The sequence below is a fragment of the Leucoraja erinacea genome, chromosome 10, assembly GCF_028641065.1.
Source record: "Leucoraja erinacea ecotype New England chromosome 10, Leri_hhj_1, whole genome shotgun sequence".
In the NCBI taxonomy this organism is placed as follows: domain Eukaryota; kingdom Metazoa; phylum Chordata; class Chondrichthyes; order Rajiformes; family Rajidae; genus Leucoraja; species Leucoraja erinaceus.
The window spans coordinates 26,672,990-26,691,315 of NC_073386.1; the positions used below are offsets into that span (position 1 = coordinate 26,672,990).

General features: G+C 38.0%; 1 protein-coding gene across 1 annotated transcript in view; it reads left to right on the top strand.

The window, feature by feature from the left end:
- The window catches only part of faf1 (Fas (TNFRSF6) associated factor 1), a 264,696-nt gene that overhangs the window by 183,454 nt on the left and 62,916 nt on the right, over positions 1-18,326 (top strand). Inside the window, exon 13 of the mRNA XM_055641801.1 lies at positions 9,701-9,855. Coding sequence (XP_055497776.1) covers positions 9,701-9,855 — 155 coding nt within the window. The remainder of the gene's footprint in view (positions 1-9,700; positions 9,856-18,326) is intronic.

Below are 18,326 nucleotides of genomic sequence, written 5' to 3' on the forward strand. Positions count from 1 at the left end.
ATTAGAGTGATGGCCCAGTTGACTGCCTTTTTTTATCGTTTCTTTTTTCATTAGATTATCCGTTTTTTTTAAATAAAAATATCTTATATCCTTGAAACCCAACAAATACCACAAAATATAATGCTTTGATTGAATTTTTATAGTGTTTATTAAAAAATCACAATATATAATATTCCATTGTCTCCATATGAATGCATCTAAATTTTTTATATTGCAATGAGATGCTATTTTGTAATCTAAATTTGAAATTAAATGGTTGCGGTTTCTCAGACAAGATAGTGCTTTGAACAGGTTCAAACACATATACTTATGTGATGATACAGAAAACAGCTTTTATCTGTATCTCAAGATGAAAATTTAAATTATTTTCTTTGCCATTTGTGGGATAACGGGATCCTTCAACATTTGACAGAGAATTATGTACATTCATTGGCCAGGATAAGGTACCAGAAGACTGGACGATGGCTAATTTACCTTTAGATAAGAAGGGCTACAAGTCAGGGACTACAGACCAGTGATCCTAACATCGGTGGTGGGACTATTGCTGGAAGGCATTCTGAGGGACAAAATGTATTTATATTTGGAATGGCAAAGACTGATTATAGATAGTCAGCAAGGCTTTGTTCATTGGAGATACTGTCTCACAAATTTGATTCAGTATTTTGAGATGACCATGACGGTTAACTAAGGCATTCATTAATTGGCGAGCATTGTCTACGTGGATTTCAACATGGTGTTTGACAAGGTTTGTCCAGAAGGTGAGAATAAGTGGCATTCGGGGTGAGATAGCAAATTGTATATAAAATTGGCTTGGTAGAAGGAAACTGAGGGTGGTAGTGGAGATTTGCTTTTTAGATTGGAGACCTAGGAATAGTGATGTGCTGCAGGGATCATTGAAAGTTATCTTTTGCTTGTTATATATAATAACAATTTAGATGAATTTGCAGATGACCCAAAAATAGATGATACATTGGACAGTGAAGAAGGTTTATCTACGGTTGCAGCAGAATATTCATCACCTGGAAATTCGAGCAGGGGTATGTCAGATGGAATTTAAGTTTGACAAGTGGCAACTGATGCACTTTGGGAAATTGGCATGCACAGTGAATGGTAGGTCCCTGCGGCGTGTTATTGAATAGTGAGATCTTGGGTTAGAAATGCATAGTTTCCTGAAAGTGTTAACACAAGTAGACAGTGGTGAATGTATATAATTTGCCTGCTGCCTTCGCCAAGGCATTACGGAGTTGGGATCTCATATTACCGTTGTACCAATTGTTTGTTAGGCTGCACGGGGTATTGGGTGCAGTTCTGGCCACCACACTTTTAGAAGAATGTGATTCATCTAGGGAGCATACAGAAAAGATTCAGTAGGATATTGCTGGGACTGAAGGACTTGAGACATAATGACCCATTGGATAGGCTGAGATTGTTTTCTCTCGGGAGATGCAGGCTGAAGGGATATCTCAGAGGTTTACAAAATTATGAGCCCCATAGATAGGATATATAGTCACAGTTTTTTCCCCAGGGTAGGGGAATCTAAAACATGAGGCTATCCATTTATAGTGAGAGGTGAAAGTTAAAAAGGCGATGAAAAGTTAACGTTTTTCCACACGTATATTTGGAACAAACCGCTAGAGGAGGTGGTAGAGGTACAATTATAACATTTTAAACACATTTGGACAGGTACGTGGATAGAAAGGGTTTAGAAATATATGGAGCAAATGCAGAAAAATGATATTGGTGTGGAAAAACATCCTGTTCACTATAGTGATGTTGGGCTGAAGGACCTGTTCCATGCTGTAGTACCATGAGCATAAATATTTGATACAGCTAACAGTAAAAGAAATTAAAACATTATTCATTGTAGATCAAGCTTGACTTTTACTTGACATTATGCATATAGCTATTGGGAAACATGGCAGTGTATTTTGAGGAATGGAAAACAAATCTTTTCACATTGCCTTGGAGCATTGTCTATGATTTGGGAGATGGAAATAATTTACTTCTTTAAGGATAATGTATTGCACAGCTATATGCCTTTTTAGTAGTGGATGTGCATGTTGAATTGACAAGCAGATTTGAAGCCATGGAATGTTGAGATTCTAGCATGAGAGTTGTTTTATTTTTTTTTATAAGGTGAAACTTCTGGGTGTTACTAGTAATGACGTAAGACCAGAGGAACAATTGATATCTATTGCTGATAATTTAGCTTGTTCTTTGATTGTTTATATGTTATTGTAGATGATCAAATAATATTACCAGTGTAATCTTGGATAAGGAGTTGTGTGAACATCTTAAAAGAGGCAAAGATAAGAAAAGGAGTTTGATTGAATGTAAAAAAAGTGTAAACTGGGGGAAGAACGTCATTTATGACCTTGTCACAATACTTTTATTTCCTAGTTTTTGTACATGAAAAGTATCAAATCCTACTGCTTTGGGCAAAGGGAAGTGCGGAAAATGTCACTAGCACGGCTAGGCTTTCTGTATAAGAAAATTATTTGCAATTCTGTCTTTTTGACTGAGCACAATTGACTTGTCCAACTGCAAGTAAGCTTGGCATTTCATCTAATTTTTGAGCAGTACAAGAGATAACTCAAAGACATCCTCCAGGGAATGTTCAAGTTAATCTGAGATTTGTAAAACTGCCAGTTTATAGACCATCCTTTACTATTTGTAAGACATTTATAGATAATCTGGGTTTTTTTGCAGAGAGAGATTGGATTAGGTAATTTTTGAATAAGGATTCCTTCAGAAATTAAATCTCTCATTTTTTAAAATGTTGCATTAGATGTACATTGCCATAAGAATAAGAGCTTGATACATCACAGTGCCAAGAGAAAGTGAGAAGATAGATTCATAAATCAATTTAGAGAAGATAATTTGAAAATAAGCCTGATAATATGTTATCTTTAGATTTCTGCTCGGGGTAGTGTTTTTATTGCTACGCTGGTAAGATTATGATTGGAGTTTTATTGCTTATAAGTGTCAAAGGACTCTTTGGTTCATATTGGTCTAATTTTAAAGGTTGGACTATTTCACAATGGTTTATTTGGTTGAAGAGTAAATGAAGCAATGGTAAGTGGAAATACAACAGAAATGGATACTTCTATTTCCATGATTTATAGGCCCAAAATGTCTTGGACAACGTATATAATTTTATTGATTTCTCCTGTCACTGTACTGAATATTTACGTTCTCTAACTCCAGAGCAGGTTGACAGCAGCGTATGACAGTTGTCCCACAAGCTTTTTTTCACTCATAGAAAAAACCATGGGATTATCACTATTTCCAGATTCTACGTCCATCAACACTTAGCATTGCTTCATTTATCCCTCATCATAGTAGGATCCAAATCATGGAGAGGTTGAAGAAATGAATGGCGAAATATTCATTATATTAACAATATTGAAAATTAAAGATTTTTGATAGAACTAAAAACGACTACCTGTTATGAATCAACTCCAAAGCTTCCAGAAACCACCTACAATCGGGGCAACCAAAACTGCACACAAAACTCCAATTGCAACCAAACCAAAGTTTTATGAAGCTACAACATGACCTCCTGATTCTTGTACATAATACTCCATCAAGCGTGCCATGTACCTTCTTTCCCACTCAATCAACTTATTTTGCTACTTTCAGGGAGCTATGGGGCTTGGACCCTAAGATCCCTCTGAACATCAATGCTGTTAAGTGTCCTGTCTGTAACTGTAACATATAACATATAACAATTACAGCACAGAAACAGGTAATCTTGGCCCTTCTAGTCCGTGCCGAACACTTACTCTCACCTAGTCCCATCTACCTGCACTCAGACCATAAACCTCCATTCCTATCCCGTCCATATACTTATCCAATTTATTTTTAAATGATAAAATCGAACCTGCCTCCACCACTTCCACTGGAAGCTCATTCCACACAGCTACCACTCTCTGAGTAAAGAAGTTCCCCCCTCATGTTACCCCTAAACTGTCCCTTAACTCTTAAATCAACTTTACTTCATACTTTACCTTACATCTGACCTCCCAATGTGCAACACCTCATACTGCTCGGAATAAACGCCATTTGCCATATACTGTCCATATCTGTAACTGATCCTGCAATACCCTTTGACCGTCATTTTCACTCCACAAATCCAGCAATTTTTGTTTTGTCAAAAAACTTGCCAACCAACCCATTTATAATTTCATCCAAGTTATATTCCTATATCACATATAACAGAGGCCCCAGCAATGTTCCATGTGGAACATCACTGGTCACAGATCCCTAGCCAGAAATACATCACTGCACCACTACCCTCTTGTCTTCCATGAGTAAACCAGTTCTGAAATCAAATTGCCATGCCACCATATATCCTATGCATCTTAATCTTCTGGAGTAGGTTACCATGTCAAATATTTCACTTAAGTTTATGTCAAATACTTATCAAATACTTGACTTAAGTTTATGTCACATCCTCAAAAAAATCTAGAAGTGTCCTGCCCAAGACAAAGCAATGTTGATTTCCCTAATTAGCCCATTCTTTACTAAATGCAAGTGATTTCTCGTCCCTAAGAATAGTCTTCAGTAGCTTCCCAACTATTGGTGTGGGGCTCACTGACCTATCATCTCTTTTTGACTAAATTTACCACCTCTGTTATATTTTGATATTCTTTTGCACCACTTGGATTTTGGACTACAATCTTGTATCATTCTACTGTTTTGATCGTGTCATATTTATTGTTGTATTTATCATTGTGTGTTGATTGTTTACTCTGAGAGCTTGACATGATCAATGAATTCCATTGCACCCTGTGAATATTACAATGAAGTAAATCTTCTAATATAACTGAACCCAGCCTACTCTATTCAAAGGAAAAAGATCTTGAACCAGATCTTTTAAGTTTATCCATAACTGGTAGTAAAAATGCAATGGGATTGTCCGAAGTGTGGCATCAGTAAGCACTGTGTTTTCTCTTTCTTGAGAAGTGCTTGATGGGTGGGAAGCTGAAATGAGAATATATCTTTAAGTTGTGTGACAGTTTCACAAGACCTTTTCTAATAGCTTATGGTGAAAGGAGAAAAAGAAAACCATCCGCTTGCCACAAAGCAACGGTGCTACAAAGAACAGATTAAAGGTTTAGACGAGGTCAATGTGGGTTTTTCACTAACTAAACACTGTCTTAAAGTTTCGTATGCGGAGAATAATGAAGTCATCTAAGAGTTTTTAAAGAATTTTATTTCTTTTTCTCTGCCTGTATTTGGTTGCCTGCTCAGTGTGGCTGTTTAATCTCTCAAGGCTTTTGAATTGGCCCAATGAATGAGTGGGTAGCTGTCTCTCTAGGAGCTAGAAGCTTATTCTGAAGCCTAATCATTGAGTAAACATAGCCTTGCCCTCCTTCTCTAACAACCTTCATACAATAGCAGGGATTCTAGTGGAGTAACCTGGATATTGCAGACTGGGCATTGAAATGTAGAATGGATGAAGTACAGAACAGACTGTGGCTCATCTTCTCCCCCTTTTAATTAAAGACCACAAGGCCATCAATGTGGTGGTTATATCCTAATTAGATATTGTTTCAGCAGTAAAAAAGATTCCAAATTTTTATTTTGTCAAATGGTTTTGTATTTACACTGGAAGATTTAATGGACAAAAATTTGCATTACAGTGCCTTTCTTCACATTTATGTAGTTACTTACAAGTGGATATTTGTGTTATTGCTGACAACAAAAAAAGACAGATTTGCAATATGGTTTTATACAATAAAAATTACGGTGTTTAATTTATGTTCCATTTTATTTAAATTATTACTCTGTAGTAAATGCATGATTGTTCTTAACCCTGGCTCACTGGTTGTCTTGCAATCCTGGGTCAAAAGGTGTGGGTTCAACCCATATTTCAAATGTTGAGCCCTTAACACTGTCTAGCACTACATTAGAAGTGTAGAAGTAGAAAGTGGAGAAGCGTTAAAGTGATGAACGTTGTCTTTTGGGTGAGACATCAATTTGAGCCTCAGCCTACCCAGAAAATATTCTTTGACACAATTTGATGAAAACCAGGAGAGATTTGATATTTTAACAACCAACTCAACTTTACGAAAATTGATTGCTGTATGTTAACTACCTTACTCCCCCCCCCCCCCCCCCCCCCCCCCCCCCCCGACCCCACCCTCCTTTACTCCCCCACACCACCATCCACTCTCTTTCTCATCCTGCCCCTGTGCTCCACCTGGACGCCTACCAATTTCTCTCCCCCAACCCCCACCTGATCCCAGCTACGTTCCTCCCGCTGGCTTCTCAATCCACAACTCTTCAAACCTGTCTCACACCTATTGTTCATATACCTGGCATTTATTCCAACCATTTGCTGTCAAGAAATCCCCCTCGCCAGTGGTAAAACCTGCCATCCTTTGTCCTGCCCTTTTCCAGCATTCTACCCCCCCCCCTTACAATCAGTCTGTAGAAAAGGTCTTGACACAAAATGTCACCTATCCACCCATGCTCTCTGGCGATACTGCCTGACCTGCTGCATTACTTCAGCACTTTGTGTCCTTTTGTATATTAACCACTATCTGCATTTCTTTGTTTCCACATTCTTACTTTTGGATATCCCTTGTAAAGATCAATTTTTCATCAGATAATGCAGAAAACTATTATAACACTTGTATTCACAATAATCATAGTCAATTGTTACTGTTAAATATAATCTTATTCAGTAAATGTTCTTGATATATTTTAAATGCATCAGAAACCCTTATTTAGAAATTGAATCACTATTTTTGTTGACATTAAACTGATCAATGATTGACTTAAACAGGTTATGATATAAAGATTTGCTAATTAGCAAAATTAGTCTGCAGTTTAAAAAAATCTTGATCCAAGTATAAGCCTGGTTCAGGCATAATATTTCTCAGCAAACTAATTACACATTTCTCAATATTCCATCATAAAATTAAATATTAATATCCAATTTTCAAGAGAAACTGAACAAATCGCTGCATAAAATAAGACAAATATCTATTTCCTACATCTCAGTTTGAGGGCTATCCTTACCTTTTAAAATTAAGGAAATTACGATATAGCCAGCTATATGAGGATTTCCCCATAATATATGAAATAAGATGCCGAATTTATGAACCATTTAAACTATCAGAATTATCAGAAACTTTAATTTGGAAAGAAACTGCACTGAAAATGATATTACTCAAAGGTTGCTTTTGATAGTCTGTGTTGTAATTTTTTTTGTTAAACTTCATCTCTTTATATATTTTTTGAAAGATGATATACACAAACACTCTTATATAATGTATCAGGAAGCTTTATAATATTCTTTGTTACAGTTGGGATATGCTGTATCATGTTCATTAATGAAGGAGCCATAAACAGTCTTGTATGATGTCACAACAGATATTGCAGTGCAATGGTAAAATAGTGTGGGTGCTGGAATTGAAAAAAAGAAAAATACTAGAAAATGTCTATTTGATTTTCAAATCAGTCTTGTGAATCTTTGCTATGCTACCTTTAAGAAGACCAACAGTGTACACTATATTCCAGTTGCAGTCCTGCCAGGGCCCTTCATAATGAACTTTCGAAAAGTTGTGTACGCATGCACCTGAAACCCTTTGAACATCAATACTTCCCCAATTTCTCTAATTTAAAATAAAATCCGCTATTTGTTTTGTGTATCCAGAACAATGGGTCACAGTTTAAGGATAAGGGGGAAATCTTTTAGGACCGAGAAGAGGAAAACATTTTTTACACAGAGAGTGGTGAATCTCTGGAATTATCTGCCGCAGAAGGTAGTTGAGGCCAGTTCATTGGTAGTAAGAGGCCAGTTCATGTGGCCTGTGGCTAAATTTATGGAGAGAAGGCAAGTAGGATAGAGTGGATGATCAGCCCTTGTGGCATAAAGGATCAGGGGCAGGCTCGAAGGGAGAGAATGGCCTAGCACCTACAGGATACTGAAGAGAGATGTCATGTGCCATAGGACAATCAAATTGAATGGCGGTGCCAGGCTCGAAGGTAGCCGAATGAACCTACTCAGTGCACCTATTTTCTATGTTTCTACATGTATCGAATGATAAAGTGCAACTCACATTTTTACCTGAGTTTAATAGCCTGATGGCTGTGGGGAAGAAGCTCATCGTGCAGTCTCAGGTTTTCTATCTTGTATCGAATGAATGAGCTCACATTTTTACCTTTTATATTTCATCTGTCATGCACTCGTGCAGCTCATGCATATTACTTTGAATCTCCTTGCACCCACCTCTGTAGTCACCACCCCTACGAGTTTGGAAAAGTCAGAAAAGTTGGCGATATGACATTTGGTTCCCAAATTCTTCTGATTTCTCTATTTCGTGATGTGGCAGTACCGACTGTCATAAAATTGTTTCTCAAAAGTGTTCCCCTCCATTATAGTCGCTGGACGCCGTGACTATTCCATTTCCTGCACACCCCTTTACTCCCCCATTTCTCTCACAGGACCAGGGTTAGATCTCCGTTATTCTTGCCTACTTTTCATTCCATTAGCTTTCACATTAGGATACTATAGATCCCACCACCTTAACACATAATCCTCCCTCTTTACTTTCACTATTAAAACGTCTGTTAACTTTGGGATGAGATGGTGCATTTTTCTGTTAACACCAGCAGCCGAGCCATGACAATTTCTTATGCTACCAACGGAATGCGAACATCTCCTGCCACATCATCCATAGCCGCAAAGAATTTCCACACACAACAGCAGCTTGCTTATATCTTTCTTTTTGGTATATTGTATTTGCTGGTCATAATGTGATCCATGTGTCCTTCTATAAACTAGGTTTCTGTTCGATTAGCCTCTTCCGCATTGAGCATTTGACTTTGTCTAAGGAACTCACGCACTATAATGCTGGGAATTGTATTCTGTACTCAGTATATTCCCCTTTGCTCTCTCTATTGAACTTGAGTTTGAACTGAGTGTATCTATAAATGGTCTATCTGATCTAATTGGATAGCATGCAATACAAAGCTTTCCACTGTACCTTGGTACATGTGATAATAATAAATCTAAACCTAATCTCTAAATTACGATTATTTAATTTTAGTTTAGTTTAGAGATACAGCGTAGAAACGGATCCTTCGGCCTACCGAATCCGTGCCAATCAGCGATCGCTTATCCATTAGTTTTATCTTAGACACTGGGGACAATTTACAGCAGCCAACTAACCTACAAACCTGCATGTCTTTGAGATGTGAGATGAAACCGGAGCACCCAGAGGAATCCCAAGCGGTCATGGGGAGAACGTACAAACTCCGTATAGACAGCACTTTGATTACTTTGAGAAGGATGTTCCGTCTGTTCTCAGCCTCCATAATGCTCCAGTGAAGTTCAATATTACACTGAGGAGTAGTGCCACCTCGTCCACTGAATTTATAACCTTTGTTCGCTGTGTCTTTGTTCCCTTTGTTTGTACTATTATTTGTTTTCTGCCTGCAGTTTCATCCCTTTTGCAGTTTAGAATCTCCCGCATTCCACCTCATCATGTAACTTCTTGTTCTCTTTTCCCCATCCCTGAAATTAATACTTCTTTGAAAGTTATCAACTTGAAATGTTTACTGCTTCTCGTTCCATCAATGCTGCCTGACATGTTAAATATTTCTGAAATCTCCTGTCATTTACAGTGGAGAGTAAGTTTTGATTACAGTTATAAGATTAATAATCTATACCTTCTTTTATCAGAGAAAGCTGCTTGCCATCTACCTCCATCATGATGACAGTGTTCTTACAAACGTATTCTGTTCCCAACTACTGTGTGCTGAATCTATTGTCTCCTACCTCAGTCAAAATTTTATCACTTGGGCATGGGATGTGACACGAGAAGCTAACAGAGCAAGGTACTCAATTTTATTTTATAGTTTAATTGTTCCTCATTTGGAGTTTATTGATCTTGAATAAACAATTAGCAATAAGGCAGTGTTCACTGCTTCAAAACAAAGGTAATGATCTCAAAAGCAAGACATTGAGTGTTTTCTGATATCTAAAGAACCATCGATGGGGCATTTTGAGGAAATCTGGGGATATGCAAAGACTGAGCTAAAACAAAAAAAAAGTAATCTTGTGCTAACTTTAAAAATATTAAAAAATATGAATGACAGTCAAAACATACACCAACAATTAATGTAGAGAGTGAAACATTAATCAAGCATTTAATCAATTAAAAAAAATTAAGATTTATATTTTCTCTGGAATACTTATGAGGGAATTGAAATTCACACATATAACAATATAATTATGTAAGTTCTTGTGTTATTTTCTAATTTGAATGCAGCTGGTAGATAATTATCCTTAAAATTATAACGATTTTTAAATCAAAATGTCTTCTTTCGGAAAGAAATAGATCAGAATATTCCATCCATATTTGACTCTGAATTCTTGTATTATCAGAGATAAAATGGGTAGAGCTAGTTTGCTGCTTCAAATTTAGCCATTTGACATGTAGCATGGTTTCCAAAGATTTGTGTCTTCCTAATAAGGAGCTTGAGTCGAGTGAGAGAACATTCCTACTAGGATGTTGTCTAAAACAGTGAAAACCAAAGAAACACATGTATGTTCTTGGCAAATACATTTTCTAGTTAGTTGTCTAATCTCTGCTGATACCATTTCAGTCCTGAAGTTATTCTTCGAAATGAAACAACTTTAAGTATGACATGATTGTTGGAGTTACCAGAATAACGTAACATTGAAACATTTTAAGTGAAGTAATTTTATATTTAAGATATATGACGTGGAGTGTTCTTGAGGATGTTGGCAATTCCACATGCAACTGTCCACACTTCTCTCCGCAACAGTCAGAAATCTAGAGAAACCAACACTAGTATTAACAAACACAGAAATGACTATTAACTACCAGAAAGCTGTTCATTTTCAATTTCTCAGTGGTTTCTCACGTTGGATTCTAATTGCAATGCAATGATTGGGTGTGAACCCTGCACCCTGAACAATTAGTATATATAAGAAAGATTTAACAGAATTGAATATCAGATATCAAAGATTTATTAAGCATAAATTGACAGTGTTTTCACCCGAGAATTCAAACCTGCTGAAGTCTTTAGCTTAGTACACAGATTGAACAAATTCTATACGTCCCAACACCAAGTCTTCATATCTTTTATTAATTACGTACATGTGTTTCTTGTTTGCATTGCCTAGCTAAAATTGAACACATTGCCATATATCCTTGCCATTAATAAATGACATTGGCCCAAGAAATTTGCCTTGTTAACTCGCTTTCCTTGCCTCTCAGTCCCAATCCTTACAAGCCACAGGTTATAGCTTTCCTTAGTCAGGCACTTAAATAAGTAAGCCCTCCTTCCTATGAATGAACAAAGGGGGCTTCCCTGGGCGGCTGTGAAGCCTTTCTAACCCATGTCCTATGTTAAATGTAATTTTTAAACAAGAGGTTAAGATGGAAATCTTTCTCTGAACATCTCCCTTTTTAAAATATATTGCTGTTTAAGAATTACACTACCTTTTTAAAAAGCTGAATGCGTGGCACTGTTACATTAATGTCCATCAAACAAATCTTTTTAACTCTTATCTTTACACCATAATAGACAGAAATTAGATACAAAAAGGGGAATGGTTTTGTGGTTTATAGTACAGGGTATTGCCTGATTATATTGGTTGAACTTTCCCAGGCAAAATCTTGAACTTATCAGCATGAGTGAAAGCTGGCTTCAATTGTAGGATACCATATAGGCAATATTATGCTGCAATTATTGAATGAATATTTTTAATAAATTTGCTTTTCTCATAATCCCTCAAAAATAGTTATACTTTGAAGTATTTTGTTGCTGTGAAAATTAATGTGTGAAAATGATTTGGTTGTCAGTGGGATATTACACATAAAGAACAGTTGTGTTTTTGCTTCATTCTGTAATTAACCTTTTCAGCTACTGGTGGATATTATTGAATGTCAAAATTTGGTCAGGTGTGAATGTCTGCTCCAACTATCTTATTTCAAGTTGATTTATATATCATAATTTACTTTTTGCATAATTCATTTCCGAGTTCAAGATTTTTTTAAAGTATTTGGATTACATTTGCTATTGTAAATTGAATTTGAAATTTGTTCAATTTAATGTAGCAGTTGTATGTAAGTTTATTTATTCTATTTTGTTCACTGCTCCCTGCCTTTTTAAATATGATGCACTTTTTTGTTTTTTCACAAGAATTTGTTGATGACAGGAGAAAAGCCACTTAATTATTTGCTGAAATATGATTAACAGGCATTTAGAAAAGAGGGTCTGGAAAAAATTCACGTTATTTGTGACATTTTTTGTTATCAGTCTATTAGCATGTTATATCGCTATTTTGATGTCATGATTATCGGGTAGACATACAAAATAATATTTGTATGTTGAGATTTGTACCCCTCCAACTCCAGCATCTGCCGTTGCAAATGTTAAGTTGTCTGAGCACTTTGCAGCAGCAGGTTTTCCTCACCTGTCATTCCTAATCATCAAGTAATTAACCATATTCACAGCTGCTGACCCCTGACACAAACAAGGCTTTGAATGATGCACGCCTGGATGGAGAGCAGTTGACCGTGCTGGTCTTGTTTGACCCACTTGCAAATCCACTACAGGTGTGGGCCTCTGTGTGGGATGCAGCTTCCAGAGTTATAAGTTGTTCTGCTTCTTAGTACTGAATAGGGATTTTGCTATAGGTAGTTAAGAAACAGATGGAGTTTAATTGTTGTTCTGTGGAGAGAGATGGAGGGGCGCATGATCTGAACTGTTTTCCAGTAGAGTAGTCATCTAAATTTTCTCTCTGTGCATATTGTGTTTAGAAAGAGGTAGTTAAAGTATCAGCTTTATTTAAGGCTCCCCCAGTAGAGCCCTTACAAACTATTTTACAAAAGATTAAGATTCCAAAACATCTGGAGCCATTGTCTGTTTCCCACTGTTTCTTCCTGGTTTTCTAGGGCTCCTATTACTGTTGGATTATGTTGGACACTCTCATTTTCTCCTTTTCCCCGCTGCTTTTGATATCAGCTCAGCTTTAAAAGAATGTCTGGATCAATTTGCAGCATGGTTAACACCAGATCTACATTCTGCCAACAGCATTTATTCTTTTGCCATATCCTCACAAACGAGCTAGTGTATTCCTGTAACTTCAGAAGTTCTAAAGAACCATTGACAGGGCAACATCTAATGACTTTATTAGTATAAGGTTTCAGATGGGCTTATTTGTTGTTCACTGCTCCTAGAAAATTATTCATAATTACTAGGTTATATTGTGTGTAGTGTAGGTGATTTCCTGCTAACATAAATTAGGATAAAAGGTAGCATGCCACAGGATCTTACATAGGTCAGTGTTGGGGGTTGACAAATATATTTCCATGATTTTTCATGTTTCATGTATATGCCTATTAAAACATTGAAAATAAATGTGTAGTCTACACATTAATAAACCATTATTTATATCTGATGGGTAATCAATACCACGTATAAAATGAAATATTATCGTAATCCTGCAACACCCTTCATATTTACAACAGAAATATATATGAGATAAACTGGCTTTTGCAGTTATCTGCTACCTTTATTGATTATAATTACATAGTGGATTGTAACAGTCATGGTGGCACAGCAGTAGAGTTGCTGCCTTACAGCAAAATGCAGCGCCAGAAACCTGGGTTCTATCCCGACTAAGGGTGCTGTCCGTATGGAGTTTGTACGTTCTCCCCGTGATCTGCGTGGGTTTTCTCCGAGATCTTCGGTTTCCACCCACACTCCAAATACGTACAGGTTTGTAGGTTAATTGGCTTGAAAAAAATGTTAAATTGTCCAAGTTGGCGATATGCAGCGTACTACTCTGCCGACTACAAAATTCAGACGGTTCAGAAGGTAAATCAAGACTAATAAAGTATATATTCATAAGCTACAAATAGAGATCACATTATCCTTTTATTATAGGGGGGGGTGAGGAGTGGAGGAGGTGGGGGGTAGAGGGATAGGAGAGTGGTCAGGAGGTAGTGACTGAGGGTAGGGGAAAGGAGAGGGAGTGAGAGGTGAGGGAGGGATTGGGGGAGAGGAGGAGAAGAGGGGAAAGAATAGGGAGGGTGAATAGGAGGGGAGAGAGTGTTGGGGATGAGGGGATGGCTGCGCAGTTGGGGGCTATGGGTGAGTGGTGTAATATTGCGTTGGAGGAACGAATTGCGACCAGGCCTCCCCTGTGACAGGGACCCAACGGATCCCACTTAGTCTAGTATATCACTAAAATCACTGCCCTCCTCTCCCTCTATTTCTCACTCCCTACTCTCATCTTGTTTGTTTGTGATCCTGAAATTACGCCAAATGGTACAGGCTAGAGCTACGAATTTTTCACCACCTTACTCACAATTGCCATGTGGCGTGTTTTCAACAAGTTTCATTCAGATTGATGTTATATTTTACAAGTTATTAACATTTTTAGCTTTATAAAATCCAGTTTGTGAAAGATTCAGCAGGGGCAGTTAGAGCTATGACAATGGGATCTCATTTACGTAACCTGCCCGTGAACAGTCTTCCAGCCCACAATGACATCACAATGGGGTCAGCAGCTTCCACCTCAAGTGGGTTAGGGAGGGAGGGAGATTTTTTTTTAAATCCGTTTTAATCAGATTCTTGGGGAGAGGTTTAATTTACAAAAAGAAATTCGAGATTTTCATTGTGGGAGTTGGGATGGGGGGGAGGTGACGTCCCCCCCTCTCCCTCCACGTGGGGACAATTGATTGGCTCCGTGGAATGCTGACTGAGGTTAGAGGAAAGGAGATGGAGGGCAAGGTGAGGGAGGGGGTGGGTAAGGGGAGGAGGGGCAATGTTATTTATGTAGAGAGGGAGGGAGTGACTGGGGATAGGTGAAAGGAACGGGAGGGAAAGGTGAGGGGGGGAGTGGAGGAGGGGAGCGGGGAGAGAAGAGGGGTGAGAGAGGGAGAGAGGAAGGGGTGGTGAGAGGGAGAGGATGGAGAGTGGAGAGAGGGAGAGGATGGAGAGTGGAGAGAGGGAGAAGGAGAGATGGAGAGGGAGGGAGGAAGGGAATAAGAGGGAGGGAGGGGGAGGGAGGAAGAGAGAGGGCGGGTGGGTGGGAGGGGGAGGGAGCGCAAGAGGAGAGGGGAGAGATGGCGGGAGACGGAGGGAGAGAGAGAGAGAGAGCGATGGAGGGCAAGAGGGATGAAGAAAGGGAGAGAGAGAGGGAGGGAGAGAGTAAGGAGGGGAGGGGGGGAGAGGGAGGCTTCCAAAATGGCTTCTACATCATTATCTGGTGCTAAAAGCAGAAAGCAGCCATTCAAACAGCAATATACAAAGAGATGGCAATGAATGCACTGTCAAGTGAGGTGCGTAAAAGACATGTCAATTGGTAGCAAAGTTATGCATTCTTGTACTATTACATGGGTATGACTGTACATAAAAAAACTTTTTTTTTCAGCAAAATGTCACCGCGTAAGAACACTGATTTCCTCAGCAAAATACTGATTTTCAAGTACTAGAATACTAAAATGCTCTGACAAAACTTGGCAGCTCTGCATACAGCGCCCTCCATAATGTTTGGGACAAAGACCCATCATTTATTTATTTGCCTCTTTTCGCCACAATTTGAGATTTGTAATAGAAAAAAAATCACGTGTGGTTAAAGTGATCATTGTTAGATTTTATTAAAGCCCATTTTTATACATTTTGGTTTCACCATGTAGAAATTACAGCTGTGTTTATACGTTGTTGTCGCCCCCCCGCCCCCCCCCCCCCCCCCCCCCCCCCATTTCAGGGCACCATAATGTTTGGGGGACAGCAATGTCAGGTAAATTATTATAGTCATGTTTAGTATTTTGTTGCATATCCTTTGCATGCAATGACTACTTGAAGTCTGCGACTCACAGACATCACCAGTTGCTAGGCGTCTTCTCTGGTAATGCTCTGCCAGGCCTGTGTTGCAGCCATCTTTAGCTTATGCTTGTTTGGGTGGCTAACCCCCTTCAATTTTCTCTTCAGCATATAAAAGACATGCTCAATTGCGTTCAGATCGGGTGATTGACTGGCCTCTCAAGAATTTACCATTTTTTAGGTTTCAAAAACACCTTTGTTGCTTTAGCAGTATGTTTGGGATCATTGTCTTGCTGTAGAATGATTTGAGGCATTTGTTTGAACTTGAGCCGATAGAATGTGTCTATACACTTCAGAATTCATTATGCTACTACCATTAGCAGTTGTATCATCAATGAAGATAAGTGAGCCAGTACCTTCAGCAGCCATACATGCCCAGGCCATAACACACCCACCGCCGTGTTTCACAGATGAGGTGGTATGTTTTGGATGATGTGGAGTTCCTTCTCCCCTCCATACTTTGCTCTTGCCATCACTCTAATATAACTTCATCTTCATCTCATCTGTCCACGTCCTTTTTCCAGAACTGTGGTTGCTCTTTAAAGTACTTCTTGGCAAACTGTCACCTGTCCATCCTATTTATGCGGCTAACCAGTGGTTTGCATCTTGCAGTTAAGCCTCGGCATTTCTGTTCATGAAATCTTCAGCGGACAGTGGTCATTGACAAATCCACACCCGACTCCTGAAGAGTGTTTTTGATTAGTCAGACAGGTGTTTGGGGATTTTTCTTTATTAGAGAGAGAATTCTTCTGTCATCAGCTGTGGAGGTCTTCCTTGGCCTGCCAGTCCCTTTGCGATTAGTAAGCTCACCAGTGCTCTCTTTCTTCTTAAAGATGTTCCAAACAGTTGATTTTGGTAAGCCTAAGGTTTGGCTGATGTCTCTAACAGTTTTATTCTTGTTTCTCAGTCTCATAGTGGCTTCTTTAACATTCATTAGCACAACTTTGGCCCTCATGTTGATAAACAGCAATAATAGTTTCCAAACATGATTGGAAAGACAGGAGGAAAGACTAGGTGCTGAGAGCTCTCTTGTACATGCATTAAGGAGGCAATTAAACACGCCTGAGCAATTACAAATGCCTGTGAATCCAATGTGCACCACTTGTGACAATGTGCACCACATGTTTTTTTTTCTATTACAAATCTCAAATTGGGGAATACAGAGGCAAATAAATAAATGATGGGTCTTTGTCCCAAACATTATGTAGGTTATTACAATAAGTACAATTATTTTAATAATCACAATAAATTAAATTAAATCTCTTGCACAAAATGTACTTTTCAAAAAGGTCATACTGATATAGCAATGTTACAAAATTTTGAGATTTAAAAAATCAAGTCTGCAATTTATCCCATCAGATAAAGCATAACAATAAGTTTAATTTGACACCCAATTCACTTTCATATCTCAAGTAATAAAAAAGTTATGGCCATTTTCATACTCGGAAATTAGCATCTTGTTCCCTATTGATTTTCTATGGACATAACAAAAAAGCTGTGATCGAGGACAGTCAAAAGCCCATAACCTTCTTAAAAATTAAGAGAACTGAATGAAATTTTCAGTTATCATAGATTGAACCATTCTGAAACAAATATAGAATAATCTTACTTGGAGGACCTGAAATGAAAGCATATAATTAGTTAGTTACCCAATTGTAGCTAATTTCAAACGTCAATTACTAGATCTAAACATCTATCAATTTCTTAATAAATGATTAACATTTTTAAATAGCCTAAGTGTCCAAATAATATTCACAAATAATTTCACAATAAAACATGATTTTTAAATCTCATTTACATCAATTTATAGGCCAAATGGAAGGAATTTAGTGTTCAATTGCTGTAAATTAAAGTCAATTTAAATCAGCTTTCTAGTGGGTTCCTGTGAACGCGCTGGTTTAGAACGTTCACATTGCGCTGGATTTGTGCCCTCAAATGCCCAGAAAAATACTGTGGGATATAAAGAGCCCAAAATGAACTATTCGCTATAGAAAACTTTATATACAGGGTTCTTAAGAATCTCCTTTTAATGTAAAAATAAGGTACATACCTTTAATTGTTTGCTTTATAAAACCCTGGGGCTGCGAGAGTTTGCGGGTTGAGAGAGTGATTTTTAAACTACTATAACTATTATACAAGGCCATAAAAACTAATAATACCTTTTGCGACGGGGTCTTCCAGCGATTTTCCGTTAATGATTTACTAGGCTGAACATTTTCGATTGCAACAGCCTAGTAAAAATCGCGTTTTAAACCCGCCCCCCTCTAAACAGTGCCAGAATCGCGCACACAGGGTGGGGCAGATGCTCAGCCACGATTCAGGTAGGTTTTGTAACATACCTAACTGATAATCTAACTTGGATTATTTATCTTGTATCATTGTAATTACCTTAACTATGTGATTAAAATTTTCATTTTTGAAAATAATCTTTTTGGTTATTT